General features: G+C 44.1%; 1 protein-coding gene across 2 annotated transcripts in view; it reads left to right on the top strand.

Annotated features, from left to right (window-relative positions):
* Window positions 1-23,415, top strand: part of IKBKB (inhibitor of nuclear factor kappa B kinase subunit beta) — a 48,287-nt gene extending 24,872 nt beyond the window's left edge. The window contains exons 7-22 of one of the 2 annotated variants that reach the window (XM_019742104.2): window positions 1,023-1,112; window positions 3,563-3,687; window positions 7,158-7,265; window positions 8,696-8,825; window positions 9,205-9,399; window positions 10,218-10,332; window positions 11,428-11,551; window positions 12,132-12,283; window positions 12,442-12,503; window positions 13,567-13,676; window positions 14,847-14,896; window positions 15,008-15,107; window positions 15,322-15,469; window positions 18,326-18,453; window positions 20,989-21,079; window positions 22,474-23,415. In XM_019742104.2, coding sequence (XP_019597663.2) covers window positions 1,023-1,112; window positions 3,563-3,687; window positions 7,158-7,265; window positions 8,696-8,825; window positions 9,205-9,399; window positions 10,218-10,332; window positions 11,428-11,551; window positions 12,132-12,283; window positions 12,442-12,503; window positions 13,567-13,676; window positions 14,847-14,896; window positions 15,008-15,107; window positions 15,322-15,469; window positions 18,326-18,453; window positions 20,989-21,079; window positions 22,474-22,530 — 1,785 coding nt within the window. In that variant the 3' untranslated portion in view covers window positions 22,531-23,415. Of the gene's footprint in view, window positions 1-1,022; window positions 1,113-3,562; window positions 3,688-7,157; window positions 7,266-8,695; window positions 8,826-9,204; window positions 9,400-10,217; window positions 10,333-11,427; window positions 11,552-12,131; window positions 12,284-12,441; window positions 12,504-13,554; window positions 13,677-14,846; window positions 14,897-15,007; window positions 15,108-15,321; window positions 15,470-18,325; window positions 18,454-20,988; window positions 21,080-22,473 lie in introns of both variants that reach the window. The other variant, XM_019742103.2, reaches the window with a different exon arrangement.
* Window positions 23,416-25,408: the final 1,993 nt, after the last annotated feature.

The following is a 25,408-nucleotide window of genomic DNA, read 5'->3' as shown; positions in this document are numbered from 1 at the left end:
TGCTCTGGTGGATAAGGAACTAGCTCTGCATGTTTGTTTATATTTGCAGTTTGCTTGCGTTTGTATTTGCTTTGATTCTCTGGGAATGTTTTTTTTATTTCAAACAAAATCCAGCAGAAAGTTCTTGCTTGGAGATTGAGGCAAGTTTGAATGAATCACATTGTTAATTGCCCAAGATGCAGGAATCTGATAAGGAAAATAATGTTTGTCTTCCCACCTTCCCCCCCCCACCCCCCCGCCCCCCACCAACCTTTGGGACTAGCACTTCTTGGAAATAGACTTTTTGTTTTCCTTTGTTTGAGAGCGTCCACTTTTGATGCTAACAGGGAAACGAGTGCTAAGTTTGTTCTAGATATGGCTGAGAAGAGGTGTTTGGCGCTGGCACCTGTGCATGGAGCCTGGCCCAGCCTGCAGTTTCCCCAGAGCTCTCAGTGACCCTTTTCAGTGGCTCTCCTACACAGGTGTGGCGGTAACCTCCCCATGGGGCTTGGCGTTGTGTTCTTTCACAGCCTTGTTTTTTCAGCTGGGGTGATAAGCCAGGGCTCAGCTGAGCGGAGTGTAGTAACTCAACTCATGGGTCACTGAGTCTGTCCGAGACTGCTTCTGTCAGCATTCTCGGCTGGCCCAGGACCACCACAGAGCTCACCTTTGTTCCCGTTCACACGTTCTCACCATTGCTTCTAAGAGTTAAGAATGAAAGGTACTTACTGACAAGGGACTGGCCTGGTCTCTCACATCATAAAGTCCAGGGTTAACGATCCTGAGGGCTGGTGCTTTAATGTTAGTCTCCCTCTGGTGACTGGTCACAGAGCATGGGAGAACATATGCCTTTTTCCAACATTTTCACAGCGTATGTTTCCTTTTGTCCTCTGTCTATGACATTCAGGGCATTCTGTGTATTTGGTGGTTCTGAGGAACTTAGGATTTCAGAAATATTCTCTGCTCTGTCAGCAAACAATCAGAATTTTTATAGGAGGATAGTGTATTCTCATAACTCTCAGGTTTCTCCTTTTTTTTTCCAGTTAATACACAAAATTATTGACCTAGGATATGCCAAGGAACTGGATCAGGGCAGTCTCTGTACTTCCTTTGTGGGGACCCTGCAGTACCTGGTAAGAAATGGGGTTTACAAATTTGCTGGTGAGTCTCTGGTGGCAACATTCATGGGCTCTTCTCTATACTGTATTTGCCTTCTCGCGTCTAAGTCTTGTCATTTCTTTGGATGGTTCCTAGATGCGTAAGAATTGTCGCATGAGGTGAGAGCCATAATTATCAGTTCAAGTCAACACAGAGTCCCTGTGGAAAGATACGGCCATCTCTGATGTCAAAAGAGCTCTGCTAGTGTGCCCTTGTCTAGATCCCATAACCTCTGCGCTTCAGTGTTTCATCTGAAAACAGACTTTAAACTAGATTCATGCTGGTCTGTAGAGGCCAGTTTCCATGTGTCTCAGGGGCCATTGAGTACGAGATGAGAGGTCTGAGCTCCCACCCTTTCTTTATGTTACTTGGTCTGAATATTGGGGTTCTATGTGAGTCACTCATTCATTCGAGAAATACTCACTGAGTATAGTCTGTGTGCCAGGCACTGTGCTAGGAGCTGGCGATGCAATGGGAAAAAAGACAAGCATGTCCCTGGCCTTTAGGAGCTTAGAGTTTAGCACGAAAGCAGGTGTTACACGGGTACGTACACCAATAACTGAGACATTATAGTCAGTTTCTGAAAGTGCTGCCAAGCGGAAGTGCAGGGTGTTAAGAGAGTATATATTAGGAGGACCTGAAGGAAGAATAGGTGAAAAGGGGCTGGAGGTGGGGGGAGTGAGAGGAAATTCCAGGCAAAGAGAAGATAGTACATTAGGAGACCAGACAGTGTGGCTGGCACCTAAAGAAGAAGGAAGAGAGTATCTTGAGTTGAAGCTGGAGAGAGAGGTAGGGGAGAGATAATTCAGGGCTTTTTTAGCTGGGATAAAGATTTTGGACTTTATCCTAAAACCTCTGGAGAGACATTGAAGGATTTTAAGTTGGGGCGGTATCAGGTTTACCTTCTAAAAAGACCACTTTTGAAACAATGGGGAAAATGAATTTCACTGAACAGAAGTAAATCTGGGCAAGTAGTAAGGAGGCTGTTGTGATACGCAGTCCAGAGCTGGCGGCAGACATAGAGATTGATGCAAGAAATGCTTAGCAAGAGACTCAGCAAGACTGGGTAATACAGTGGTACCTTGGTTTTCGAACGTAATCCGTTCCGGAAGACTGTTCGAGTTCTGAAATGTTTGAAAACAGCCGACAGCGAGGCCTCAGGATCTTGCACTCAGCAGAAGCCGTGTGACCTGTTCGACTTCAGAGGCGTGTTCGAAAACCGAAGCATTTACTTCCGGGTTTATGGCTTTCGTAAACCGAAATGTTCGTCAATGGAGACGTTCGAAAACCAGGGTACTACTGTAGATTGCTTGTGGATAACAGCCAGGAAAATGTTGATTGAATAAAGGAGTCTGCAGTTTAAAAAAGAAAAACAGTTGAAAGCTACTAAGCTAGATGAGCTAAAATGCCCTATCTAGTTCTTAAATAAAAAGGAAAAGAAATTCTTTGAAGTTTTTCTGAGTGCATTTATACTTACTACTTATCCCACCAACTAAGGTAATGGGCTCCACCGATTTATCACCTGCTGTGTGGGTTGGAGGTTGCAGAGTTGTGACTCATGGAGGGCTGTGATTCAGGTGCCTGTGTCTGTGGAATGTGAGCACGTAGGCCCAGGAGTGGCTCCTGGGATGCTCATCAACTCAGCAGCAGTTAAATGGTGACTCCATGCTCTGACCAGCATGCTCAGTCACATCGTTCACGTACAGAAGCTAAACCTCTGTCCATAACCAGACACAAAGAGTGACCTGACCATCCCAGTTTTTCCTCTTAGTTTGGACTGCTTGGCCCTTCCACAGGCGTCACAATTCCAGCCAGATAGCACACAGCCTTTGCTTGTGATGGTCCTTTCTGGAATGAGTGTCTCCTCGCAGACACTCACGTGAGGAGCCTTCTTCGGAGCTTGGCTCTTGTCCCACCTGTTCTTCGAAGCTTTCCTTGGTCACCCAGCTCTCCCTGCTTGGGCAGCAGTCACGCATCTGGCTTTTTTCCTCCGGATTGTATATATTCCATCCCATTGTATGCCCACATGTCATAAACCACATCAGTTTAGGAGACTTGGTCAGCATTTAATGTATGTACGATGCATTTGGTGTGTACAGCCCAGTATCATTGTCCTTTGTTGTATGTAGCCTGTCTTCCCATCTGTACACAGAGCCCAAGAGAAGGGTATGTGATGTATTCTGGTCTACCTAAAAGTACCACTAGTGGCCCTTGTGTCAGCATCATGAGTGAACGGGGTACAGAAAAATCCTAGATACCACCACCTAAATGTGGTCACCTCCTCACCCTTGAGTGGATGTGTCAGTGCCCCCTGGATGGAGCCAGGAGAGTGTGGGGCATGATTAGAAGGGCTGGTTCCCCTTCCTGTGGTGGCTCCTCAGAAGAGGGAGAAGCTCAGGCGTGTCCCCACCATGCATCGTTTCAGGCCCCGGAACTGCTGGAGCAGCAGAAGTACACAGTGACCGTCGACTACTGGAGCTTTGGCACCTTGGCTTTCGAGTGCATCACGGGCTTCCGTCCTTTCCTTCCCAACTGGCAGCCTGTGCAATGGTGAGTGAGAGGACATGGCCCTGGGGCAGGGCCGGGAGGGTCTCCTGAAGGAAGAAGTGTGTCCTTCTGTCTTTGTCATGTCAGTTTACCTGTTCGCATCTCACTGAGCACTCCCAGGCTAGGCCTGACGCATCTGAGGTCTGTGTTCCAAAAAGAAAGTCCTGTTGGGACCCTGCGTGTGGGCAGTCCAAGCTCCAAAAACCTAGAAAAGTAGAGCAGTTGTCAGGTATTAACATCTTTGAATATAATACTATATAAATGACACAAATAGCCCTATATTCAGTAGCAATAAGTCAGTCCATTCACACAGGCTGTTGTGTATATTTGTGCACTTACACTGAAAATACTTGTGTTTTAGTAAATAAGTTAAAGATATATACACATGACAAATGAGAAATATTTACATGAAAATCTATTGTTGTCTATACCTGAATATAAATTTTTGTTTCAAAAGCATAAGAAGATGGCTTAAAATGTGAACCAAATAAGTTACAAAAAAAGATTTTCTAATAAAAAACCAAAGTATACAATTAAGTTTTAAAAAATTATATTCTTTAACTTTTTTAATTATAAAAATAATGTGTTGTGCATTTTATATGTATAAAAGTTAATCACTGAAGTTAATTACTGAAAGTAATTACTAAAAAGTTAATTATTGAAATGTATAATTTAAAAATTAACATTCCCCTAAATTAGTTAGGTTTCATTCAGAGTTGTTTCTTGAGAGGCCACCCAGTAATTTAAACGACATTACTTTTCAAATTTTTTTTCAGTTTTTATTTTTTGGGGGCAGTAATTAGTTCATATAGTTCAAACTTCAAAAAGTATAACAGAGTATACAGAGTGACAAACCCACCTAGTTTTCTTTCCCACAGACATTCGATTGCATTGGTTTTTGGTGTGCTTCTTTCAGTAATTAACTTCAGTGATTAACTTTATACATATAAAATGCACAACACATTATTTTTATAACTAAAGGATGTTTTGTACATATCCAAGCACATTGGCATGTATTGGTTTGTTTGTTCATTTATGTGTCTTTTCCTCTTTTTTACATCAATGGTAGTATAATATGAACTCTGTTCTGTATGTGCTCTTAAAGCATTTTTACACTGTGAGAATTTCCTTCACATACCCCTGGAAACAATCACCATGACCATTTTTGTGTATCTCCAGGCTCTTCAATGTGTGTGTTATACTTAAAAACACACACACAGACACATGCACACACACACACATACACACAAATTACATACTCTCATATAACCCGCTTTTTATACTTACTATTGAAAATGATTTATTTTATACTGTATTATTTGTTTGGTATTCTACTGAGTGGCCGTACTATAGTTTATGCAACTTATCTCCCATTGTTGGAAGTATGGGTAGTTTATAATTTTTACTTACTAAAATAACACCAAGAATAACATCCTTGTAGGAAAAACCTTGTATATCCACAATTATTTTTCCCTAGGATAAATTCCTAGAAGTGGAATGAACAGATTAAAGATTATGCATATTTTAAAGGTTGTTGATGTGTATTAACAAAGTGCTCAACAGAAAGGTTGTATAAATAACATTTCCACCAGGAACATACAGAGCTGTGCCTTTCACCACACTATTGCCAACACTGACTGTTGTCACTTTTCTAAGTATCTTTCTAGAAGTAGTGAAAACAATGAACTTTTTCAAAAATAGGTATTTAAATCATGAGACTCTTTATTGATAAGAATAAGATGTAGCTTTTGAAATCTGGTAGAAGAGTAGTTTTATGTGATGTGTTCAGTTCAGTCAACGTTTATCTACCAGATGTTAGAAAAGCAAAGATGAAATGAGACAGGTCCCTGCCCTTGAGGAGTCAGGTAGAATGGCAAAGTATGCCCTCCTGTGGTGACTGTTTTTAAACCTTTACAGATTCTAAATTTGGGGGAATTCACTCATTAATTTATAGTCACATCTCATAATGTAACCATCATAAAAATAATTTTACATATCTGTGCAGCTATAGTGTTTTTAACTAACCAAGGAAATAACTGCATTTCTTCAGTTCAGATGTTGAGTTTTTCCATTATTTGTAACAAGATGAGTTAAAATCCATTAGAACTGGAAGAACAAGTGCCATTTGAAAATATATTCCTAATGGTTTGGCGTGTTCATAGAAGTCTGTTGTCTACAGAACCAGCATCCTAGAACTGCCCTCTGGTGCTGGAAGGCCAGGTGACCACTGTCAAAAGGACTTCTCTGGTGCCATGTAAGGAGCTATTGAGTGCACTCATGTGTGAGAAGTGCCTGTTTCATCTGCTTTGTAAGGCTTAGACAGCTTTTAAAATTTTCACTCTCATCTCAGACAGCAGGTAGATAGTAATTTCAGGACAAATGCAATTTCAGCTTTAGAATTCTATTTTGCAATCTAGGACGTAAGCAATAAGCATTTTACTTACTATGTCCTTTCATTTTTATAATTTCACATTGACAGGCTCAGTGTTCTGTTAGAGGACCATCCCCTCTGTATGTAATGACAGTGTTGGTGATGGTGACTTACAGGCACAGCCTCAGACAGAGCTGTGACCCACCAGCCTCTCCCACACGCCAGCTCTTCTGAGTTTCCCATGTGATTCCCTTACCAATGAGAGTTGCACAGGTGAACACTTTTTATTTGAATTTCTTAGGTGTTTTTTGCAAAGGAAGTATTTGGACATTCAGACAGAGTCGAAAGAGCACCAGACTTTGGATGTGCATCCCTGTCTACCACTCTCTAGTTGTGTGACCTTGGGCAAATTACCTGATCTTCATTTCCTTTCCATTGAATGGGGGTCTAAAAACAGTGTCTGCCGCATATGGGGTTGTCATGGCAAAGGGGTACATGTTCAGTGTCAGAGGACTTGGTTATCTAGAAAGCATTATTCAAATGATCACCCTTGTCACTGAGAAGATTTGAAACCAGTTGGGTTTAAACATCTTTTTTCCTTTAAAAACTACTTCAGATGCATCAACAAGTTCTCTAAGTTGGGAAATGTAAAAGTTCACTTACCCTTAGAAATAATATTTAGCAACATACATTTAGAGGAAAGTGTATGTGTGTGTGTATGTGCTGTGCAATTTCCTGTACATGTGACATGTGTGCCATAATCATGGTTTGGAAGTCCTACTTTTAGCCTCCATCAACACATGAGAGTTTTGAGTTAGATAAAATGAAAGGTAGAGAAAATAATAAGGATAAGACAAGAATGAGATAAGGTTTCAGCAAGCCATTCTGTCTGCAGGACTTGGCACAGAATGGTTAGTGACTCCTCACTCATTCAGCCATGACTGTCCTTTTTTAAACTCTCAAAGATGCCATCTAGCAGGGTGGAAATGCACTGACTGTTATCCCAAAAGATTAAATAGTGACGTGGGGGGTATCCTGTACAGCTGTAAAGTGATATGTTGCAGCGTTAAGGGCTGTAATCAACAAGAATACATGATTGCAGGCATTCCAAAGTCCGGCAGAAGAGTGAAATGGATATTGTCGTTTTTGAAGACTTGAATGGAGCAGTAAAGTTTTCAAGCTCTTTACCCTACCCCAATAATCTTAACAGGTAAGGCACAGTGGCATTTCTCTTCTACATATGTTTCTTTTTTCGAAATAGATGTCTGAGGTGACATCCATAGGCTTCTTTTTTTTAATAACAAAAATTTATTTTCTCATGTTTCTGGAGATCAGAAGTCCAAGATCAAGGCATTGGCAGCTTTGATTTCTCCTGAATTCTCTTGCCTTGGCTTGCAGATGGCCACCTTCTCAATGTGTCCCTCACGTGGCCTTTCCTTTGTGTCATCCATAGGCTTTTAAATAGATTATCAGGTTATCATCCTATGACTAAGAACTTGACATACACAATCCACCTTGATCTTAAACTTAGAACAGATTCCCACCACTTACTCCCATCTGGAAAGCCTTTCTCTTCTAAATTCAAATAACAATTTATCGGTACCTCTTATTACCCTTAGTAGCTTCTACCTTGTATTACATTCGGTTTTCCATAGAAATGATCTCCTACTCAACTGTAAGCCTTTTAAGGGTAGGGAATTATATTTTATTTCTCTTTGCACTCCTCAGGTAGCCTAATACTGTGTCAAAGCCAACAAATAAACCTTTGTAGTTTTAACAGCATTGCAATCTACTCGTAGAGCCAGAGTATAAACAGTTAAGTAATAATAGACTTGGGTAATAGTACAAAAGAAAGTTACAAGGCAGCTTTTGTGTGTGCTACAAGGCACACACACACTTGAGTAGCATGGATAATAATTACCATGAGTATTTAGAGGATGGGTAGAGGTATTGTAGGACTAGAGCTATGTGGAATGACTTTGGATGAGCTAGAACATCGTGGAAGGATCTGGAAAGATGTGTAGGAAATGGATAGATGAAGAGGAAGGAAGTTAAAAGGGAAAGGCTGAGGGGAGCAGAGGCACATTTTGCAGAGCAGTGAGTAGCCATGTTGGCCTCTGTGAGCGGCTGTAGTGGAGGATGATGTTAAGAGGTGAGCTGAACGTGCTTACAGGAGGCTAGCTGCAGAGCGTGCGGTGCCAAGGGACGGAGTGTGACTTTTGTCATGTGAACCCACCTATTGCCTTTGATGGGGTGATTAACAAAATAAATCCAGCAGCATGGGGTCTAGATTGTGTGTGGGGATCACCTGGAGGTCGGCATGCCTGGAAAGTGCATTTAAAAAGCTTCACAGATCATTCTCCAACAGCCAGTTGGAGATCAGTCTGCTGACCCATCTGCTGAGAAATCCCTGATTTGTGGGCGTGTTTTAGCACATCAGGAGAGGTGATGAGCATCTGGATAATTTAGTTGGAAATGTTACTTTTTCTCTGAGTTTAATTCATTTTCCATAATCATTTATTGGCTGCCACCTGTGTGTATAATGGAGCAATGCATGTGAGGTGTGCGCTTTGCACGATGAGGCAGCCTGAGGCTGGCAGTGGAGGTGTCTCCTCCTGCACTGTGCTCCTCTCTTCTCAGCGTCCTGGCACAGCGGCTGGAGAAGTGGCTGCAGCTGATGCTAATGTGGCACCCCCGACAAAGGGGCACCGATCCTGTGTACGGGCCCAATGGCTGCTTCAAGGCCCTGGATGACATCTTAAACTTAAAGGTGAGCGTGGAGCCTTGAGGCCGCAGGTCAGGTCCCCGTGGGATGCGGCAGTTCTTAGGGGAAAGAAATGCTCATTACGAAGCAGTTCGTGGGCCCCCTGACCAGAGGGGAAACTGAGGTTGCTGTGAGAGTGTACCTCTGCCTAAGTGAGAGGATAGGACCCTGCGCTGATGATCGTTGGTTGTAAGGTTGTAGCTGTGGACAAGCAGGAATATTATAGACTGAAATGTATAAACCACAGCACTCGGACCCCCTTCCTCAAGCTAGGCCCTTGCTTTGTGTGGCTGGGAAATTTGAGGGTAGCAGGGGATCCAGGCAAAGAGATGGACATCTGTTTAGGGATGGGTTTTTTTCCAGTAACATCTGGGTTGTGTTGCAGCTGGTTCATATCTTGAACATGGTCACGGGCACCATTCACACCTACCCGGTGACAGAGGACGAGAGCCTGCAGAGCTTAAAGGACAGAATCCAGCAAGACACAGGAATCCCCGAGGAGGATCAGGAGCTGCTGCAAGAGGCGGGTCTGGCCTTGATCCCCGACAAGCCTGCCACTCAGTGTATTTCAGACGGCAAGGTGAGCCCCGGGCTTCTTGCAGAATGCTGTTTTCCCCTGACTTTGCCTGCAAGGAAACTAATCGTGCATTCAGATTTTAGCTCTCCTTTATCAATTCTGTCAGGAACACAGTGCGCACACTTACCTGTTTGTTTGGTGTTTTTCTCTAAGTTGAACTATAAGATCCCTTGTATGGCCTAATGTGACGCACGAATCCCTCCACACTTGACTTGTTACTTCCAGACCACTTAGAGTGCCTTTTGTTTTGCCTTCGTTGCCAAAGCAATGCTTCATTCTTCTGAGTCAACCAAAACGATGTATGATGTACCTTTCACGTACAGAACTGTGCTGACAGCCGAAGCAAAGTGAGGCATGGTTCTGCCCCCAAGTAGCTAATAAAGTTAACATATGAGAAACAGTCATTGGAGAGGAAAGGAAATAGCAAACGTCTAAATTGTACAGTAAAGATAATCAGAACAAAAGAGAATGTGATAAGCTGTAATAAGGTGTCCATTCAGAAAATAAGTGTTACAGGAACAGGAAAAGGAAGTAGAGGCCAGAGTCATTAAGACTCATGGCGGGGGCAGGGGCTGGTGGCCGTTGGTTCGAGAGTCGTGCTAATAACACCAAGGTTGCCAGTTTGATTCCCGCATGGGCCACTGTGAGCTGCGCCCTCCTTAAAAAAAAAAAGAAAGAAAGACTCATGGATGCTCAGTACTCACGGGGTGAAGACGATGCTATGCATGAAACGTGGGTAATGCTCTGAAATCTCTTCGTTATTAGTTGGAAAGAGGAGGGGTTGGACCTACGAGACTCATTTTGTCCTTGTCCCTTTGCAGTTAAATGAGGGCCGCACGTTGGACATGGATCTCGTTTTTCTCTTTGACAACAGTAAAATCACCTATGAGACTCAGATCTCCCCACGGCCCCAACCTGAAAGTGTCAGCTGTATCCGTAAGAACATCATTGCTTTTGTTTTTCTTTTTTTAAGTCACTTACGAAGCATGGGACGAGGCAGGAGCAAGAGACATGGACCAGGGGATGGTCCACACCAGGGAGATCAGCTAACTCGGTGCTCGGGGCAGCCTCCTTTACTAGGGACCCGTGAGGAACAGCCCCGCTGAAAAAGAGCAAAGGAAGTTTTCAGTTAACGTCAACCTCATAGGTAGAACTTTAAACACAAGACAGAGAAGACTGCCTGTGAGCTACTGAACTTGAATCAGATGACTATTTTATTTATTTTTGAAGTTTTATTTATAGTTATAATAATTAATACATGCACATGGTACCAAAAAAATCGAAAGGTACAAAAGGATATACAGCATCTTCCAGAGAAACTGCTGCTATCAAATTCTTGGCTATACCTTCCAGGGGTATTCCATGCATTTATAAATTATATGTGTATATAATTCTTTTTTTCCCTCAAACAAATGGTAGCATACAATACATACTGTTCTCTACCTGCCTTTTTCATTTAACAATATATTACTATTTTGGAGCTTTTTCCCCTGTTGGTACATATAGAGCTGCCTATTTTTTAAATGCCCGCATAGTATTCCATTGAGCGAACATTAGATGGACATGTTAATGCATCTTCCACTCCTGATCCCACACACTCACACAGAATAAACTCGCACAGATCAAGGGTCACAGGGCTTAGAGATCTCCAGGCTTCTTGCTCATTTAATCTTCTTCCAGTACTGCTAGTTGAAGCTGCATTTTTAGAAAACTTCATACGACCTTAAATATTATGAAATTTAGAGTTTCTATTGAAAATATGTGAGCCCGTGTACATGGACTCTCGCCACTTGGTTCACAAAGTGTTTCTTCAAATTAACAGCCATTTATTGACTGGTACCTGCTTATGCTGAAATGCGGTACAAAAAAATGGATGAGGTAGTAACCAGGCATAGCACCCAAAAACCTTATGTACTAGCACAGCGGTTACATAATGTGCACGAAGGTAAAAGTGCCAGTGTTGTCGCCAAGCGGGATGCGGTTCATCGTCAGGGAGTTATTCTCTGACAATTGTGTGTGTCTCTGTTCCAGTCCAAGAGCCCAAGAGGAACCTGTCTTTCTTCCAGCTGAGGAAAGTGTGGGGCCAAGTCTGGCACAGCATCCAAACCCTGAAGGAGGACTGTAACCGGCTGCAGCAGGGACAGCGAGCTGCCATGTATTGTGCCAGGCGGTTTGGGGCTTAACTTACTTAAAATGGCTTGGTGGCTTTTGCCACAGAGAGGTGGCAGAGGCAGGGGCCCACAAGCAACTATTAGGAGAGGCAAGAGGGAGACACTGGTTTGGATGGGCAGGAAGTGGTCCACTGAGCTGGATGGAGAAAGGCCCTTTTAGACCCGACAGGGTGAGTGAGGTCAGCCCGTGGAGCAGGAGTGAAAATGGAGGGTTGGGCTGGTTGAACCAGGGGCAGAATTTGGAACGTGGAGGAGCTCATTGCAATTTGGGTCAGCAACACTCCCCTGATTGTCATGCCAGGGACTGACTGGCTCTTTCCCCAGGTTATGACTAGTTTGGGTTACTGGCCCTTTGTGTAGTACTCAGCCTAGTTCCAATTTAGGTGCAGAACCACATGCATTGCTGAGGGCCAGAAAATTGTCTATGGTTATAAGTGGCTGCTCTTATAATAATAATTATAACTGGGACCTGCCTTGGCATTTGAGGTGGTGTTGTTATTGTACAGGAAATGGTATTTGGATCCCAGAGATGCCCCAAGGCTCTGTTTTTTGTGGTCCCTGCAGGATGAATCTTCTCCGGAATAACAGCTGCCTCTCCAAGATGAAGAATTCCATGGCTTCTATGTCTCAGCAGCTCAAGGCCAAGTTGGATTTCTTTAAGACCAGCATCCAGATTGACCTGGAGAAGTATAGTGAACAAACTGAGTTTGGGATAAGTGAGTGTACTCTTTGCAATGCGTTTTGAGAGCCCATTCCATTCTTGTTTTCTCTTCCTGAGGTTTATTTATTTTTTTTTTTTTATAATTGAGTTGCTTATTTCTGTTTTGGTTTTGTGGTGTTTTTCAATTTTTTTTTCCCTACATTTTTTTTCCAGCATCAGATAAACTGCTGCTGGCCTGGAGGGAAATGGAACAGGCTGTGGAGCTCTGTGGGCGGGTAGGAGACTCATTTTAGGTTTATATCCTTACCAAGGGGGATGAGGCTTTTTTTTCCATTTTCCACTTTCTCTTCAAAGAGTAGGTCAGTCTTGCATGTCAGAATTCAAGTTTTTCTCACCATGCTCTTTGACTTTACCTAGGACTTTCTGGAAAGAGGTTGGGAGAATAGCCAGTAAAGGGGGCAGATTCAAGAGCCACACAGATGGACAGAGCTGGTCCAGATTTGAATAAGGAGCACGATGTGAAGTGTCCTTCAGGGGAAGCCTGACCTCTTCCTGTTAGAATGGGCCTTGGAAGAATGATTAGCACTTCATTTAGTCAAAGGTTTTTGCCGAATTTTATTGGGACGTTAAATCCATAGGGAAAAAGAGGTCTAGGCAGAGTCTTAGGACAGTGTTTATCGAATGCCACTGAAAAATGTTAACTGTTAAGGCAAGGGAAGTGAACCTCACACAGACTGAACCTTGGGCTCTGAGGCTTCTCCTGGGCTTTTTCAACATTTTCCCGTGTGAACTTGGGCAAGGACCTTCACCTCTGTGTTTTAACGTCTGTTTCTATAAATCGGTACTGAATGGATACTTAAAGGCAGCTATTATCTAGACAATACCTTATTTAACCAGAGACGGTGAGGGCTCCACCCATCTTGGTGCTCATGTACATAATCTATGACATAAAGGAGCCCAGGCCTTCCCACATAGGTGGCAAAGGATGGGCAAAGTAAGACAAGGGAAAGAATATGCGGAGGGCATCTTCTGTATGCCCTGCACCATGCCAGATACTTACATAGGTTATCTTATCTAATCCCTAAAGTGGCACTATTAGAAGTCTGTTTTGTGGTGGAGGAAACTGCAGACAAGGGTTAAGTAACTTGCCCAAGGGTCACACGTCTAGAAAGTGGGGGCCCCAGGATGCAAAGCCAAGTCGTTCTGACTTCACAGTCCATGTTCCTTCTAGCCAGTCAATCAGGAGTCCTTAGTGAGTGTGGAGGATTTTCCCTGAACATCTTACATCTCAGAGTGCTGGTATTATGTCAGTTGACATTAGCGCAGATTTTTCATCAGGAGAATGAAGTGAAACATCTGGTGGAACGGATGATGGCACTGCAGACGGACATCGTGGACTTGCAGAGGAGCCCGATGGGTCGGAAGCAGGGGGGTACTCTGGACGACTTGTGAGTACCATCTGGGCAGGGAACCATACGCTGTCCCCAACATACACACGGCCCCAGCCAGAGTTTCCATATGTGTGTGGGGTCCCGTGTGGTTATTACGGAAGCTCTGTGAGGCCATTCTCTAGAGCATGCCCCGCAGTCAGTCATCTCGGCGTGGTCCAGAGATGAGCAAAGGCAAGTCACCGTCACTCTGAGCTTGAGTTTCCATATCTATCGAGGGGCCAGCAAGACTGACCTCCCAGAGATGTGAGGATCAGTTTAGATAATGCACAGAGCAGTAGTTCATAAACTATAAAGGCTGTAATGCCCGGAGCTTTTCCCATGGTATCAAACGTCACTGTTCGTCCAGCCCACCCTGACCCAGGGGTGGCTCAGAGAGCAGAAAGTAGAGCAGAGAAGAAGCCTGGCAACTCCTAGAAGTTTGGACCTGGAAACTTCATTTGAATCTTTATCAGGACTTTGGCCTTGGCTCCGGGAGGGGACGAAGCGCCCAGGCAGAGCGCCCTACCTAAAATAAATCTCACAGTCGCATGCAGCCCCTAAGTGCAGATGGGAGGGAGGCAGGCAAGCACATCAACCTCTCAGGAGCTGTCTCATTTGGGCTCAGCAGTGTCTTCTGATGCTTTTACTAGGATTCCCAGGACCAGGAGCCCAAACATCAGAAACCTGATTATTTGTACATTTTCTCGAATCATTTAACCCTTTATTCCCCTCTAGTTTTCAAATGAAAGTCAGTTGTCTCAATCTGAAAATGTCAGCCAGTCTCACTGTGTTAAGGGGAGAAAGGGATAGCAGTTTGTGTGCACGCGGGCTTGAGTTTTCAAGGGGAAGCCATGTTCTCCAGGTGTGGGTCCAGTGACAGCTCCTGGAATTACTATTGCGGAAGCCAAGTGGACAGGAATTCCGGGGACAGAGTGGAGACTCCTTTCCTTAAGATTCTCTCTCATTACACCTTAGAGATGTTTGATTTTTGATCATGAGGGTGATCGTTCCCTTGCTGTAGGTTATCGCCTATAATATCTCCAGGAATAATCATTTTCTCCAGTCAAGACATTGCCAGTCATGATTCTAGAAATCAGTAATTCTGCTGGCAGGAAGTAGCTTATCAGTGCTTTAAATGTGCTTATTTGGCCTCAAATCTAGACATAGCTTCTTCTTTGTATATTTCAGAGAAGAGCAAGCGAGGGAGCTTTACAGGAGACTAAGGGAAAAACCAAGAGGTAAGTAGGGTTTTATGCCTGCCTTGGGTTCCTTGTTGTCTCAGGTGTGAGGCACTGGGACTCTTGTGCCAGCCTCCTGGAGGAACTGTGCAACTCCTTCCCTCTTTCCAGACCAACGAACTGAGGGTGACAGTCAGGAAATGGTACGGCTGCTACTTCAGGCAATCCAAGCCTTCGAGAAGAAAGTGCGCGTGATTTATACACAGCTCAGGTATAAGCAAGCCCCTACTTTCCTACTTGAGATGCAGTGTGGAGAAGCAGCGAGGCTGTGTGAGGCCGTTTCCTCGCTCTGCTCTGATACGCTTAAACCACCTGAAGAAAATGTATCTGCAGCCGTTGAATGGATTCATAATTGCCAGGGATTATGTTCTCCCACTTTCTCCAACCCAAAAGCCACTGGAGTTTGTCTTGTTTATTTTTCACAGTAAAACTGTGGTTTGCAAGCAGAAGGCTCTGGAATTGTTGCCCAAGGTGGAAGAGGTAGTAAGTTTAATGAATGAGGACGAGAAGACTGTTGTTCGTCTTCAGGAGAAGCGGCAGAAGGAACTCTGGAATCTCCTGAAGATCGCTTGTGTGAGTGAGCCCTTGTACCAGGCCCACAGCCCTCAGTCGACCAGCCTCTCGGGGCCTTTCCACCTCTGTGCAGCTGCCACTGCCCTGCCAGGGAGACCACAAGCCCACTGATAGACGACTCAGCAGCCGCTGTTCAGTCTTCACTTCTCCACGAGTTAGAGTGAACAGGGAGGGGAAGAGCTAGGGCCTAGGCCCGTTGTTTTTATTTATGTATGTATTCATTTCCTGTGGCTACTGTAATCAATTCCCACAAAGTATTCTCTCCCAGTTCTGGAGACCAGAGCCCGAGATCAAGGTGTGGGCAGGGCCAGACTCCCTCTGAAGGCCCGAGGGAAGCTTTCCTTGTGTCTTCCAGCTTCTGGCGGCCCCAGGCATCGCTTGGCTCATGGCAGCATCACGCCAGTCTCAGACTCTGTCTTCACATGGCCTTCCCTGTGTCTCTCTTCTCGGGGTCTCTTAAAAGAACTCTTGTCCTTGGATTTTGGTCCCACTGGAATACTCCAGGATGGTCTCATCTTGGGATCCTTAACTACATCTGCAAAGACCGTTTTCCCAATAAGCTCGCATTCCCAGGTTCCTGGAGTTAGGAATGGACAGACGTGTTGGGGCCTCCATTTAGCCCAGTACAGGGCGTGTCAGCATGATGTGACGGACCCTCATCTGTGTCTGCTGCTTGCTATCAGAACTCACACTTCTGTGCCCACCGTCCTAGTGGAGCTGTGATTTCATTGAATGTTGCTCACAAAGAAAACATAACACAGAAAAGAGAGCCCAGGACAGCGAAAGGAAAAGAGCCAGGCAAAAGCCATGGAAGCCAGAGCTGATGGAGAGTGGCCTCCACTGTGAAGGCTGCAGAAAAGTTAAAGAGGTTGAAAAGAGAGCTACGTAGTCATCGATAGCCTTGAAGAGCAGAGAGGAGAATGGGAAGGAAGATAGTTGCTTAAGGTGGAAGCGGGATATATGGCTGGTGTTTATGATCATGGAGACTGGAGCATATTTGTCGGCCAAGTAGTAGATGGAGGAAGTGTACCAGGGAATTCACAGTATCAGAGCCAAGAGGCAGTTGAGTCTCCACTCCTGAGAACAGTAGAAAGGTCAGCATCACAAGCATGAGTGGAAAGCTTGGCCTTGGGAAGGGGTGAGTGGTATTTCCTCCTGGAAGTAAAGAGGAAAAGAGAAGGGGAGAGGTGACGAGGCAGAGAGGATTTAAGAGGGAGAGGAAAGTCAAAGTGTTCATAGGCCATGGCCTGATCTGCCATCTGTAGCCATTCAACGTTTTTTGAGCACTGACTATATGCCCAGCAGTGTGATGAAAACTGGAGATACAGGAAGAAAAGCATGGCACCTGACCCAAGGAGCTCATAATCTGGTGAGGGGCACAGGCAGGAAATGAATGAGGACAGTTTAGGGCAGGAAGTAGAGTACAGCAGCTAGAGTAGCATGAGCTGTAGCATGAATGCAGAGGAAGAACCCCAGCTTCCACCGTAGAGGCAGAGGCGAGGGAACCACAGGCAGCGTTCACAGGGAGGTGCTGTTTCACCTGAAGAATGAGTAGGAGGCGGGTAGGTGGAGATGAGGACATTCCAGGACAGAGACGTTGCTCTGTCAAAAGGCTGGAATGGGGTATAATCAGGTTGGCGTCGTGTGGGGCTGGGGTGTCACTGGGATGGAACTGGAGAGAGAGGCAAGAGCTAGCTAGCTCACGCAGGCCACACTGTCTTTTGAAGGCATAGAGGAAACATTGCAGGATTTGTTTTTTCCTTTCACGTTGAAGGAAGTTAAGCACGGCAATGGTCTGATCACATGAGGGTTTTAGAAAAATCACTCTGATGGCAGCTGAAGAACAGATTTGAGATTTTGGCAGACCTCACCATTGAGCATGGGGAGCCACTCCGCGGGCGCTGGAGTTGAGTAGCCTCATCCACCATCCTCACAGGACAGCTTGGTGGGAGGGAAAGGGAGCCGATCATGCAGGAGTGGGCTCCTGCCTCACGTGCAGACCGAGGCAGAAGGGGAGGAGGTGGATGACTGGGTCTCTCCATGGGCGACGATCTGCGGGGAAGCAGAAGGACAGAGAACAGGGCAACACTGAGTGCTTGAATGGCTGGATGAAGTTGCACCTGGACATGCAGTGGGAGGGAGGTGTGGAGCCAGGATGGGCCCCACAGCTTGAGAGGCGAGAAGGATGCAGAGCTGCAGGCTGCAGTGAGGGTATGGGCAGGGGTCAGTGAGCAGGAGGAGAGCTCAACAGAGGAGAGTGTGGCGGGGCCTCGGCGAGGAGACGTGGCCGAGATGCTGAGAAGCTTGGTTGTCTGTCATGTCTGTGGGCCGCAGGTGTGAGGAGGGGCAAGTAGCTGGAGCAAGAGCCATTGGCTTAGTATCTTGGCTTTGACGTGGAGTGGCTACTGCAGCCCGGGAGTCAGGGTATCTCGGTTTTCTTCTCAGCTGTCCCACAGATGGGTGATGCACAGAGTCACTGATAACCTTTTTGTGTGTTTCAGTCTCCTACTTGGAAAAGAGTAAAAACATCTCCCTTCCAATTTCCTTCTATGAGTTCATTAAGCGATCAAACTAATGAAATACAGCCTACAAATACAGGCAATTCAAATCTCTTACATTTAGAATCTTTTATCAAAAAGTATACCTATAAATAAACATTTTTAAAACTAAAATGCAAACTATTAGCTGTTGTCACGGATAGAGATGTTGACTGATATTCTCTAGGAATAGCATGTGTCTTGTGGCCAATTGGCTCATAAGAAAATACCATAGTATGTGAAGGCAAAATTCGAATTATCCCTTTGCTCCAAAATTTTGTTGACTTTTTTTTCCTTTTTTTTTGGTTCTGTCCTTTAGAGCAAGGTCCGTGGTCCTGTCAGTGGAAGCCCAGATAGCATGAATGCTTCTCGCCTTAGTCACTCTGGTCAGCTGATGTCCCAGCCTCCCAATGCCCCCAACAGCTTACCTGAGTCAGGCAACAAAAGGTATGTCATCGTTAATAGTGCCAAGTGTAATATTTAAGGGCACATCTGTAGGTCATGGGATGGAAATGCATGTTTATCATTGATAGACTGTTTCATCTGTTTAATGGTTTTGTGTATGTTTTCCTTGGTGTTTGTTACATCTGCTAGGCACTGCAGGGATGAATGTCTCATACCGTGTTTCCCAGAAAATAAGACCTAGCAGGACCATCAGCTCTAATGCATCTTTTGGAGCAAAAATTAATATAAGACCTGGTATTATATTATATTATATTATATTATGTTATATTATATTATACCCCGTCTTATACTATATTATATTATATAATACGCGGTCTTATATTAAGATAAGACCAGGTCTTATATTAATTTTTGCTCCAAAGGTCTCATTAGAGCTGATGGTCTGGCTAGGTCTTATTTTCGGGGAAACACGGTCGTCCCTTGTAACTTGCTAACTAAAGTTTCCTTGTCTGAGGGTTGGATTACTAATTGCTCAATGAGAATATTGAAAGTGCTAGTCAGTCACATGCTGTCATGTAGTCCAGCCATCATTATCTGTTCTTCAAAAGCAGACTCCCCTCAGGGAGCGCCCTGTTCATCCTACCTGAGCTCTTGCCTCCTCCCTCTCACCCCACCACCCCTTTGAGTTACCAAGTTACTGTTTTCCATCTGTTGCCTCGCATCACCTCCCACTCATCCCTTCCTTTCCCCTCCTGGCAGTTGGACGACTGCCATAGAGGTAGTGAACAAGGCTTTTTGCCTCCCTGCTTCCTGTCTATATTGCCTCCAACCCCTCACTGGTACAGTTAGTCTTCACGTAATGCCATTGGAAGGTATGTCTTGGTCAGAAACTAGCAAGGGCTTCCCACTGCCTGGAGGATCCAGCCTGAGCCTTTGCAGGCATCACGGCCGCCTCGCAGCGGCTCTCCGGGTGGATCCACTGTCCCCAGACAAAGTCCTCACTCGGGCCCAGTTTATCTTCAAGTAGAGTCCAACCAGCAACATCAACAGCATCTCGGTAGAAATGCAGATTCTGAATCAGAAGGTCCGGGGTGGGGCACAGTGGTCCATGTTTGACAAGTCGCAGCTGACTCTGATGCACACTGAAGTTTGAGAACCAGGCGTCTGGCCAACGCCCTTCCCCCACACCCCCAGCGGTCCTCCCATCTGGAGGGCACATCTGCTTCTCACCTCTTCCAAAGCCCTGAGTGCACATGCACACAGGGACTGCTGTCTTCTTGACCACCTGTGGGTTTTTGTTTTTTTTTTTTGCTTCTAATTCAGTCCCATTCCCATTTAGTCAGCACCATCTATGTGTCAGGCCCTAGGCACTGGAGGTGGTTAAAATCAGTTCCTGTAGGCATATCTATAAACATAGAAAATAGATTAATGATTGCCTAGGACAGGTGGGGACAGGGGATGGAAAGTGGCTCACAATGGGCGGAATATGTCTTTTTGGGTGATGAAAATGTCCTAAGACTAGATTATTGTGATAGTTGCACAACTCTGTAAGTATACTGAAACAATCAAATTGTACACTTTAAATGGGTAAAATTTATGGTATATAAATTTATCTCAATAAAGCTGTTTTTAAAAGTACTGTTCCTGTGCTTGGGGAGTTCATAGCTTATGCTGTTTTGGTACTTAATCAGATGTGGCCTTAGGTTCTTAATTCTCTCCCCAACCTACAGTGAGTTCCCTGAGGATAGGAAACAGGTCTTGTGCCTCTTACATTGCCCTCTGGAGCTGGCATTGAGCCTTTAACCTAGTTAGTAGCCCCATAGATGAGGCTAAGCAAAAAAGTGCCCCTGTGTTCCTTCTATCAGAGTATTACCCTTTGCAAGGTGAGAGGAGTTCCAGGGCACTGTCTTCCTGGATTTGTCATACTCCCTCCAAGGATATCCTCAAAGCTCTAGAAAAATCATCCTGGGAGCACAGGTTGCAGATTGTCTCTCCACAACAGAGAGCTGAGGTTAGAAAAGGACAGATGGCTTATTGTACTGTCCTCTAGCTCGCCATGGCCCGTTCTTGATAAGGCACTGCATTTCTTATCAAAGAAAAGAGAGAGCACGCAGATTAATGAAATCAGTTTCCAGAACTTGCTTTTCTGCAGATCTCAGGGAACTGTGGAAATCTGGTGAAATTGCTTGGTTTATATATATTTTTCCATTTCAAAAATTAAAAAATGGGTGATTTGGGAGATATCTTTAGATTTTGGTACTTTGGAGAGAATTAATAAATTCAGCTATCTAGTTAAGTCTGAAAGAGCTCTTTCACTTTTAACTTTTTATTAAGCAGGGATCTGTTTGCGTTTTCACATTGTGACCAGTAATATTTACAGATGGATTTGGGCTTCTGAAAAGTGCTTAACTGGATGAATGAAGTCACTAGTCAATGACATGGTGTTTTAAGACAAGAACCAAAATAATTATTATTCAATTTTTAAATCTTGCAAAAGCTTGTTAGCATGTTTTTAAACAGTAGTATTAGCTCTTAATAAATAATACCACTTTCTAATAATTCGATCATTTTCTTTAGTGAAGAACTGATGGCTGAAGCACATACTCTCTGGAGCCAGCTAGAAAGTGCAATACAAGACACCATGAAAGAACAGGACCAGAGTTTACAGGTAATAGCCTGTGTGAACCCCAGCTATCCCATGTCCTTTCTACAGCAGACGAGAAAAAGAAAATGGAAAGGCAATCTAGTGTTTCCTCGTTCTCAGTATACACAGGATTTTCTAGTACAGCTAGAAACAACGTGGGGGTTAGGGGCACTGACCCCCTGCACAGTCGAAAATCCATGTCTAACTTTTAACTTCCCCCAAATTTGACTAGTAATAGCCTACTGTTGACCAGAAGCCTTACTGATAACATAAACAGTCGATTAATACATATTTTGTATGTTATAGGTATTATAATGCTGTATTCTTACAATAAAGTAAACCAGAGAAAAGACAATGTTATTAAGAAAATCATTAGGAAGAGAAAATACATTTACTATATTTATTGAAAACACATATAAGTGGACCTGCGCGTTTTTCACAGGTCACCTGTACATATTTATTATTATGCACGATAATAAGAACGCTAACGATTACTGAATGGGTACAAGTACTTTATGTGTATTATCTCATTTAATCCTTACAACACTTGGTCCTTATGAAGAAGGTAACGTTATTCCGAGGCCTTCCCCTGCACCCCTGCAACCTTTTTACCACTGCTGAGTGTCTGTGTGTGGGTGGAGGGGGTGCTGAGCTAGACTTCAGGGATAAAGCAAGAATGTGTCATGGCCCCGTTTCTTAGGGACTCAGAGCTTAGTAGTAGGTAGAAGTAGTTTTAGGGAAGCTAACATGAAGAAAAACTAGTCAAGATAGTACATTAACACAAAGCTAACATTGCTGCGAGGATCCTCCGTCATTCCCTCCGATCTTTAACCGATTCCTGCCAACGCAGTCAATCACCTGCTAGCCTCCCCCTAACTGCTCAGTTTTCGGGAGAATCAGAAGGGATACCACTAATTGTAAGGACCTTTTATTTATTCAAGTGTTGTTCTCCAGCACTTGGGCCTTTCTGTATCTTTTATTGCTGCTATTCTTCCTCCTGGCACTGTATATTTTATCCTTTCACTGCTAATTTGCACTTCTGCCAGCGGAAAAGGAAGTCTTATCAGGCCATTTCATCTGGTGAGGTTAGAATTCAATAGCTGAGATTTGCTCTTGGTACCCCCCACCCACAGTGAGCATAAATAAATAAATGCTGTGAGCACAAGTAACACTAAAATTGCCTTTCCAGTTTCCATAGTCACAGAATTTCAGGGACTCCAAGCCAGTCCAAAGAAAAAATCCTGTACAGTGACAGAATATGTCACTTCAGCTCAAGGATACCCTGCAATAATAAGACTTATTACTGAGAGGATTTAAATTTCCTTCTAAATTGTGCTGGTTGCCTCTGGAAAATATTTAAAAACAACCTGAGGTGTATTGGTGGCCACTGTATTTTTAACCTGCCTGTTGACTTTCAGTCTCTAGACTGGAGCTGGTTACAGACGGAGGAAGAAGAGCAGAATAGCCTGGAGTAGGCCTCGTGACTGTGTGGGTGGCCTGGACCTGTTGGGGCTTCTGGTCTGATGGTCTTCGCACTGTGGCCCCTGCTGTAATGATGTCCCAGCGATCTTTGGCACCCAGGTGGAGATCTTCTCACTTCCCCAGCCGTTGTGACATTCATTGTGGACCAAGGGTGTGGTCCTCCGTTGGCACTGCCAACAACTTGTCTGCACACTGGAAGCCCTCCATCACAGAGGCTCAGCAAATGCTGATGCCAGGTACGTGCGTGTACAGAGACCAAGCCACGGCAGCTACTTTTCTCTGCTCTGAAAAAAGTGCATAAAGTACAGTTGTCTCACAGACCGCTGGGCAAATGAATGTCTACCATGGATCTTCCAGTACAAAGTACAACCTGCACTCCCTGCCAGCCTGTCCTCTCCCGACCCCTCCTCTTCTCCAGAGGCCCTGATCCACCTGCCCTCACAGCTAGTGTTTCACCGGATTTGGCTTTTCTCAAACAGACTTTTAAATCTGGACGTGGCACGGCCCCATCCTCTCTCTTCCTCTTTTTATTTTACTGCTGCTAAAAATTTCCTTTTACCTACACTTTGGTGGTTGTCCTCCCTTCGGCAAGGTTGTAGGTAAATGTTAAGTTCCACCTGTCTGTAGTCCTTTCAGCCACAGAATGACTCATTAGAGCCAGGATGAAAGAGCAACTCCCTTCCTTTGGATCCCAAAGGTTACCTGGGAGTGAGTTGCCAAGAAGACGAAAAGGTTATCTGTCTACCACTAGCCTGCTGACCACAATGCCAACCTCCTGTCCTTGCTCAGACATATCTGTGTGTGGTTGTCATGAGACGGGGAGTCCCTGCCTCTCATGTCATCTAGCAGTATTATTAAATTGACTTATTTTAAAAATAGTTTCTATATCTCATAACATGACTCAAACACTTATACAAGATTCCACAATCCATTTTTATAATACCTATGGTTAGGACTGACGAACTCAAAATCCTACCTAATGGGGAATTTTATAAACTGGAATAGTGCCTGGATGAAACAGTGCCATAGCACTAGCACAGCTTTGACATACAGAATTTCACCTTTATATGAAATACAGCAGGAAAGCAAAACAAGGTCAGATGGTCACAAATAGGTATGTTTGGTTGGAGAAGAAAGTTGGAATAGAGGAGTTTCACAAAGTGGCTTCCATGGAAATAGTGCAGAGGGTTGCATGGGTAAGTAAGTTTCGGAAATGCTTCATGGTCTGATTACCTCTTGGAGATCTACCTTGTACACTGGTACATAAAAGTATAGCAGGCCCTCAAATAACATTGTTTCGTTCAATGTCATTTCGCTACAGTGTTGATGAGATGCCCTAGGAACTTAACTTTTGTTTATATCAATGAGCCTGTGGTAAAATTAGTGTTGTTATTGTTGTTTTGCTTTAAATCGCAGAACCTGTTGACCACATCTTGTTAGTATCATAATTTGTTAAAATGGTGACCAATCTTTGGTGACCAACTTCCCAGAACTTTCCTGGATTTAGCCCTTAAAGTTCTGTATCCCAGTAAAGCTCTCAGTCACTCACTGCCAATCCAGGATGATTAGCCATCTTACATTATGATGTGTCCATATTCTGTGTAATTTGAAATATTTGACACTTCAGCAAAGTTGCAGTTGAGGATATTCATTCAACAAGTATTTTTTTAGCAACTCTAGGTGACAAAAATTAACTCCCTACTGTCGTGAGCTTACAGTTCACATAGGTGGGAGAAGAGTAGAGCAGGGAGTAGATAATAGGTTATTTCAAATTGTAAGTTTCGAATAGTTTCAATGCTATGAAAAAAATAAAACACAGTAATGGATAGAGAGCGCCTTAGTGTTGTTCGGAAATGTGACAAGGATGTGACTACTGGGCTAAGATTTGAATGATGAGAAGAGGGCAGCCAAGCAAAGTCCTGAACAGTAAGAGAAGAGACCTAAGGCAGGTACATGTGTGTACTAAATAATGATGTGTGTGTACTAAACAAAGGGAAAAGTGGCAAGAAATAAAGGTGAGTTGGTAGGGGATAGATCACATTAGGTCTTGTAGGCCATGGAAAAAAGTGTGGATTTTATTCTAAGTGCAACGAGAAGGTAGTTAAGCAAATGAATGACATTCTGACACACATGTTTTTTTTAAAAATCACTCTTGTCCCATTTGGAGAATAGCCTGTAGGGAACAAGAGCAGAAGCAGGAAGCCCACTGAGGAGGCTGTGGCAGTAATTGGGGAGCGAGATCATGGTAGATTGGACTAGGGTAGAGATGGTGAGAGGTAATCCAGTTCAAATATGTATTCTGGAGACAGATCAGACAAGACTTGCTAACAGATTGGATGAGTGGTGTGACTCCTATGGTTTTGGCCTGTTGGCAAATTAGATTAAAGCATCATTAACTGGGATGGGGAAAAGTTAAGGAGAAGCTAGTGGAGCAAGAATCAAGAGTTCTGTAGGACATTTTATCTTTGAGATACTTATTATGGACAACTAGAGATATCCATTAGGCAGTTTCATACATGGGACTAGAGCTTAAGGGATATCAGGACTAGAAATACAAATTTAGGAGCTTTCAAGCATTTACAAAGGTGAAACTGGACAAGATGGAAAAGTTGGCTAGAAGATCAAGGCCTGAGGCACTTTCCCATAGAGGTTGGAGGTTGGAGAGTGGAGGAGGAGCTGGAAACCAACACACAAAACAAAAAACAGAGAACAAAACAAGACAACATACTTGAGAAGTTTGTGGCTAGTAAGGAGGAAGGAAAATGCAGAGCATGTGCTATCTTAGAAGCCAACTGAAAACAAATTATTTCAGTAAGAGAGTGATTAAAAGGATAAGGTGTTACCTGTTGGTCCAAGAAGGTGAGGAAAAGA

Source organism: Rhinolophus sinicus, linkage group LG04, assembly GCF_036562045.2.
Source record: "Rhinolophus sinicus isolate RSC01 linkage group LG04, ASM3656204v1, whole genome shotgun sequence".
Taxonomy (NCBI): domain Eukaryota; kingdom Metazoa; phylum Chordata; class Mammalia; order Chiroptera; family Rhinolophidae; genus Rhinolophus; species Rhinolophus sinicus.
This window is presented reverse-complemented; position numbering and strand designations above follow the sequence as displayed.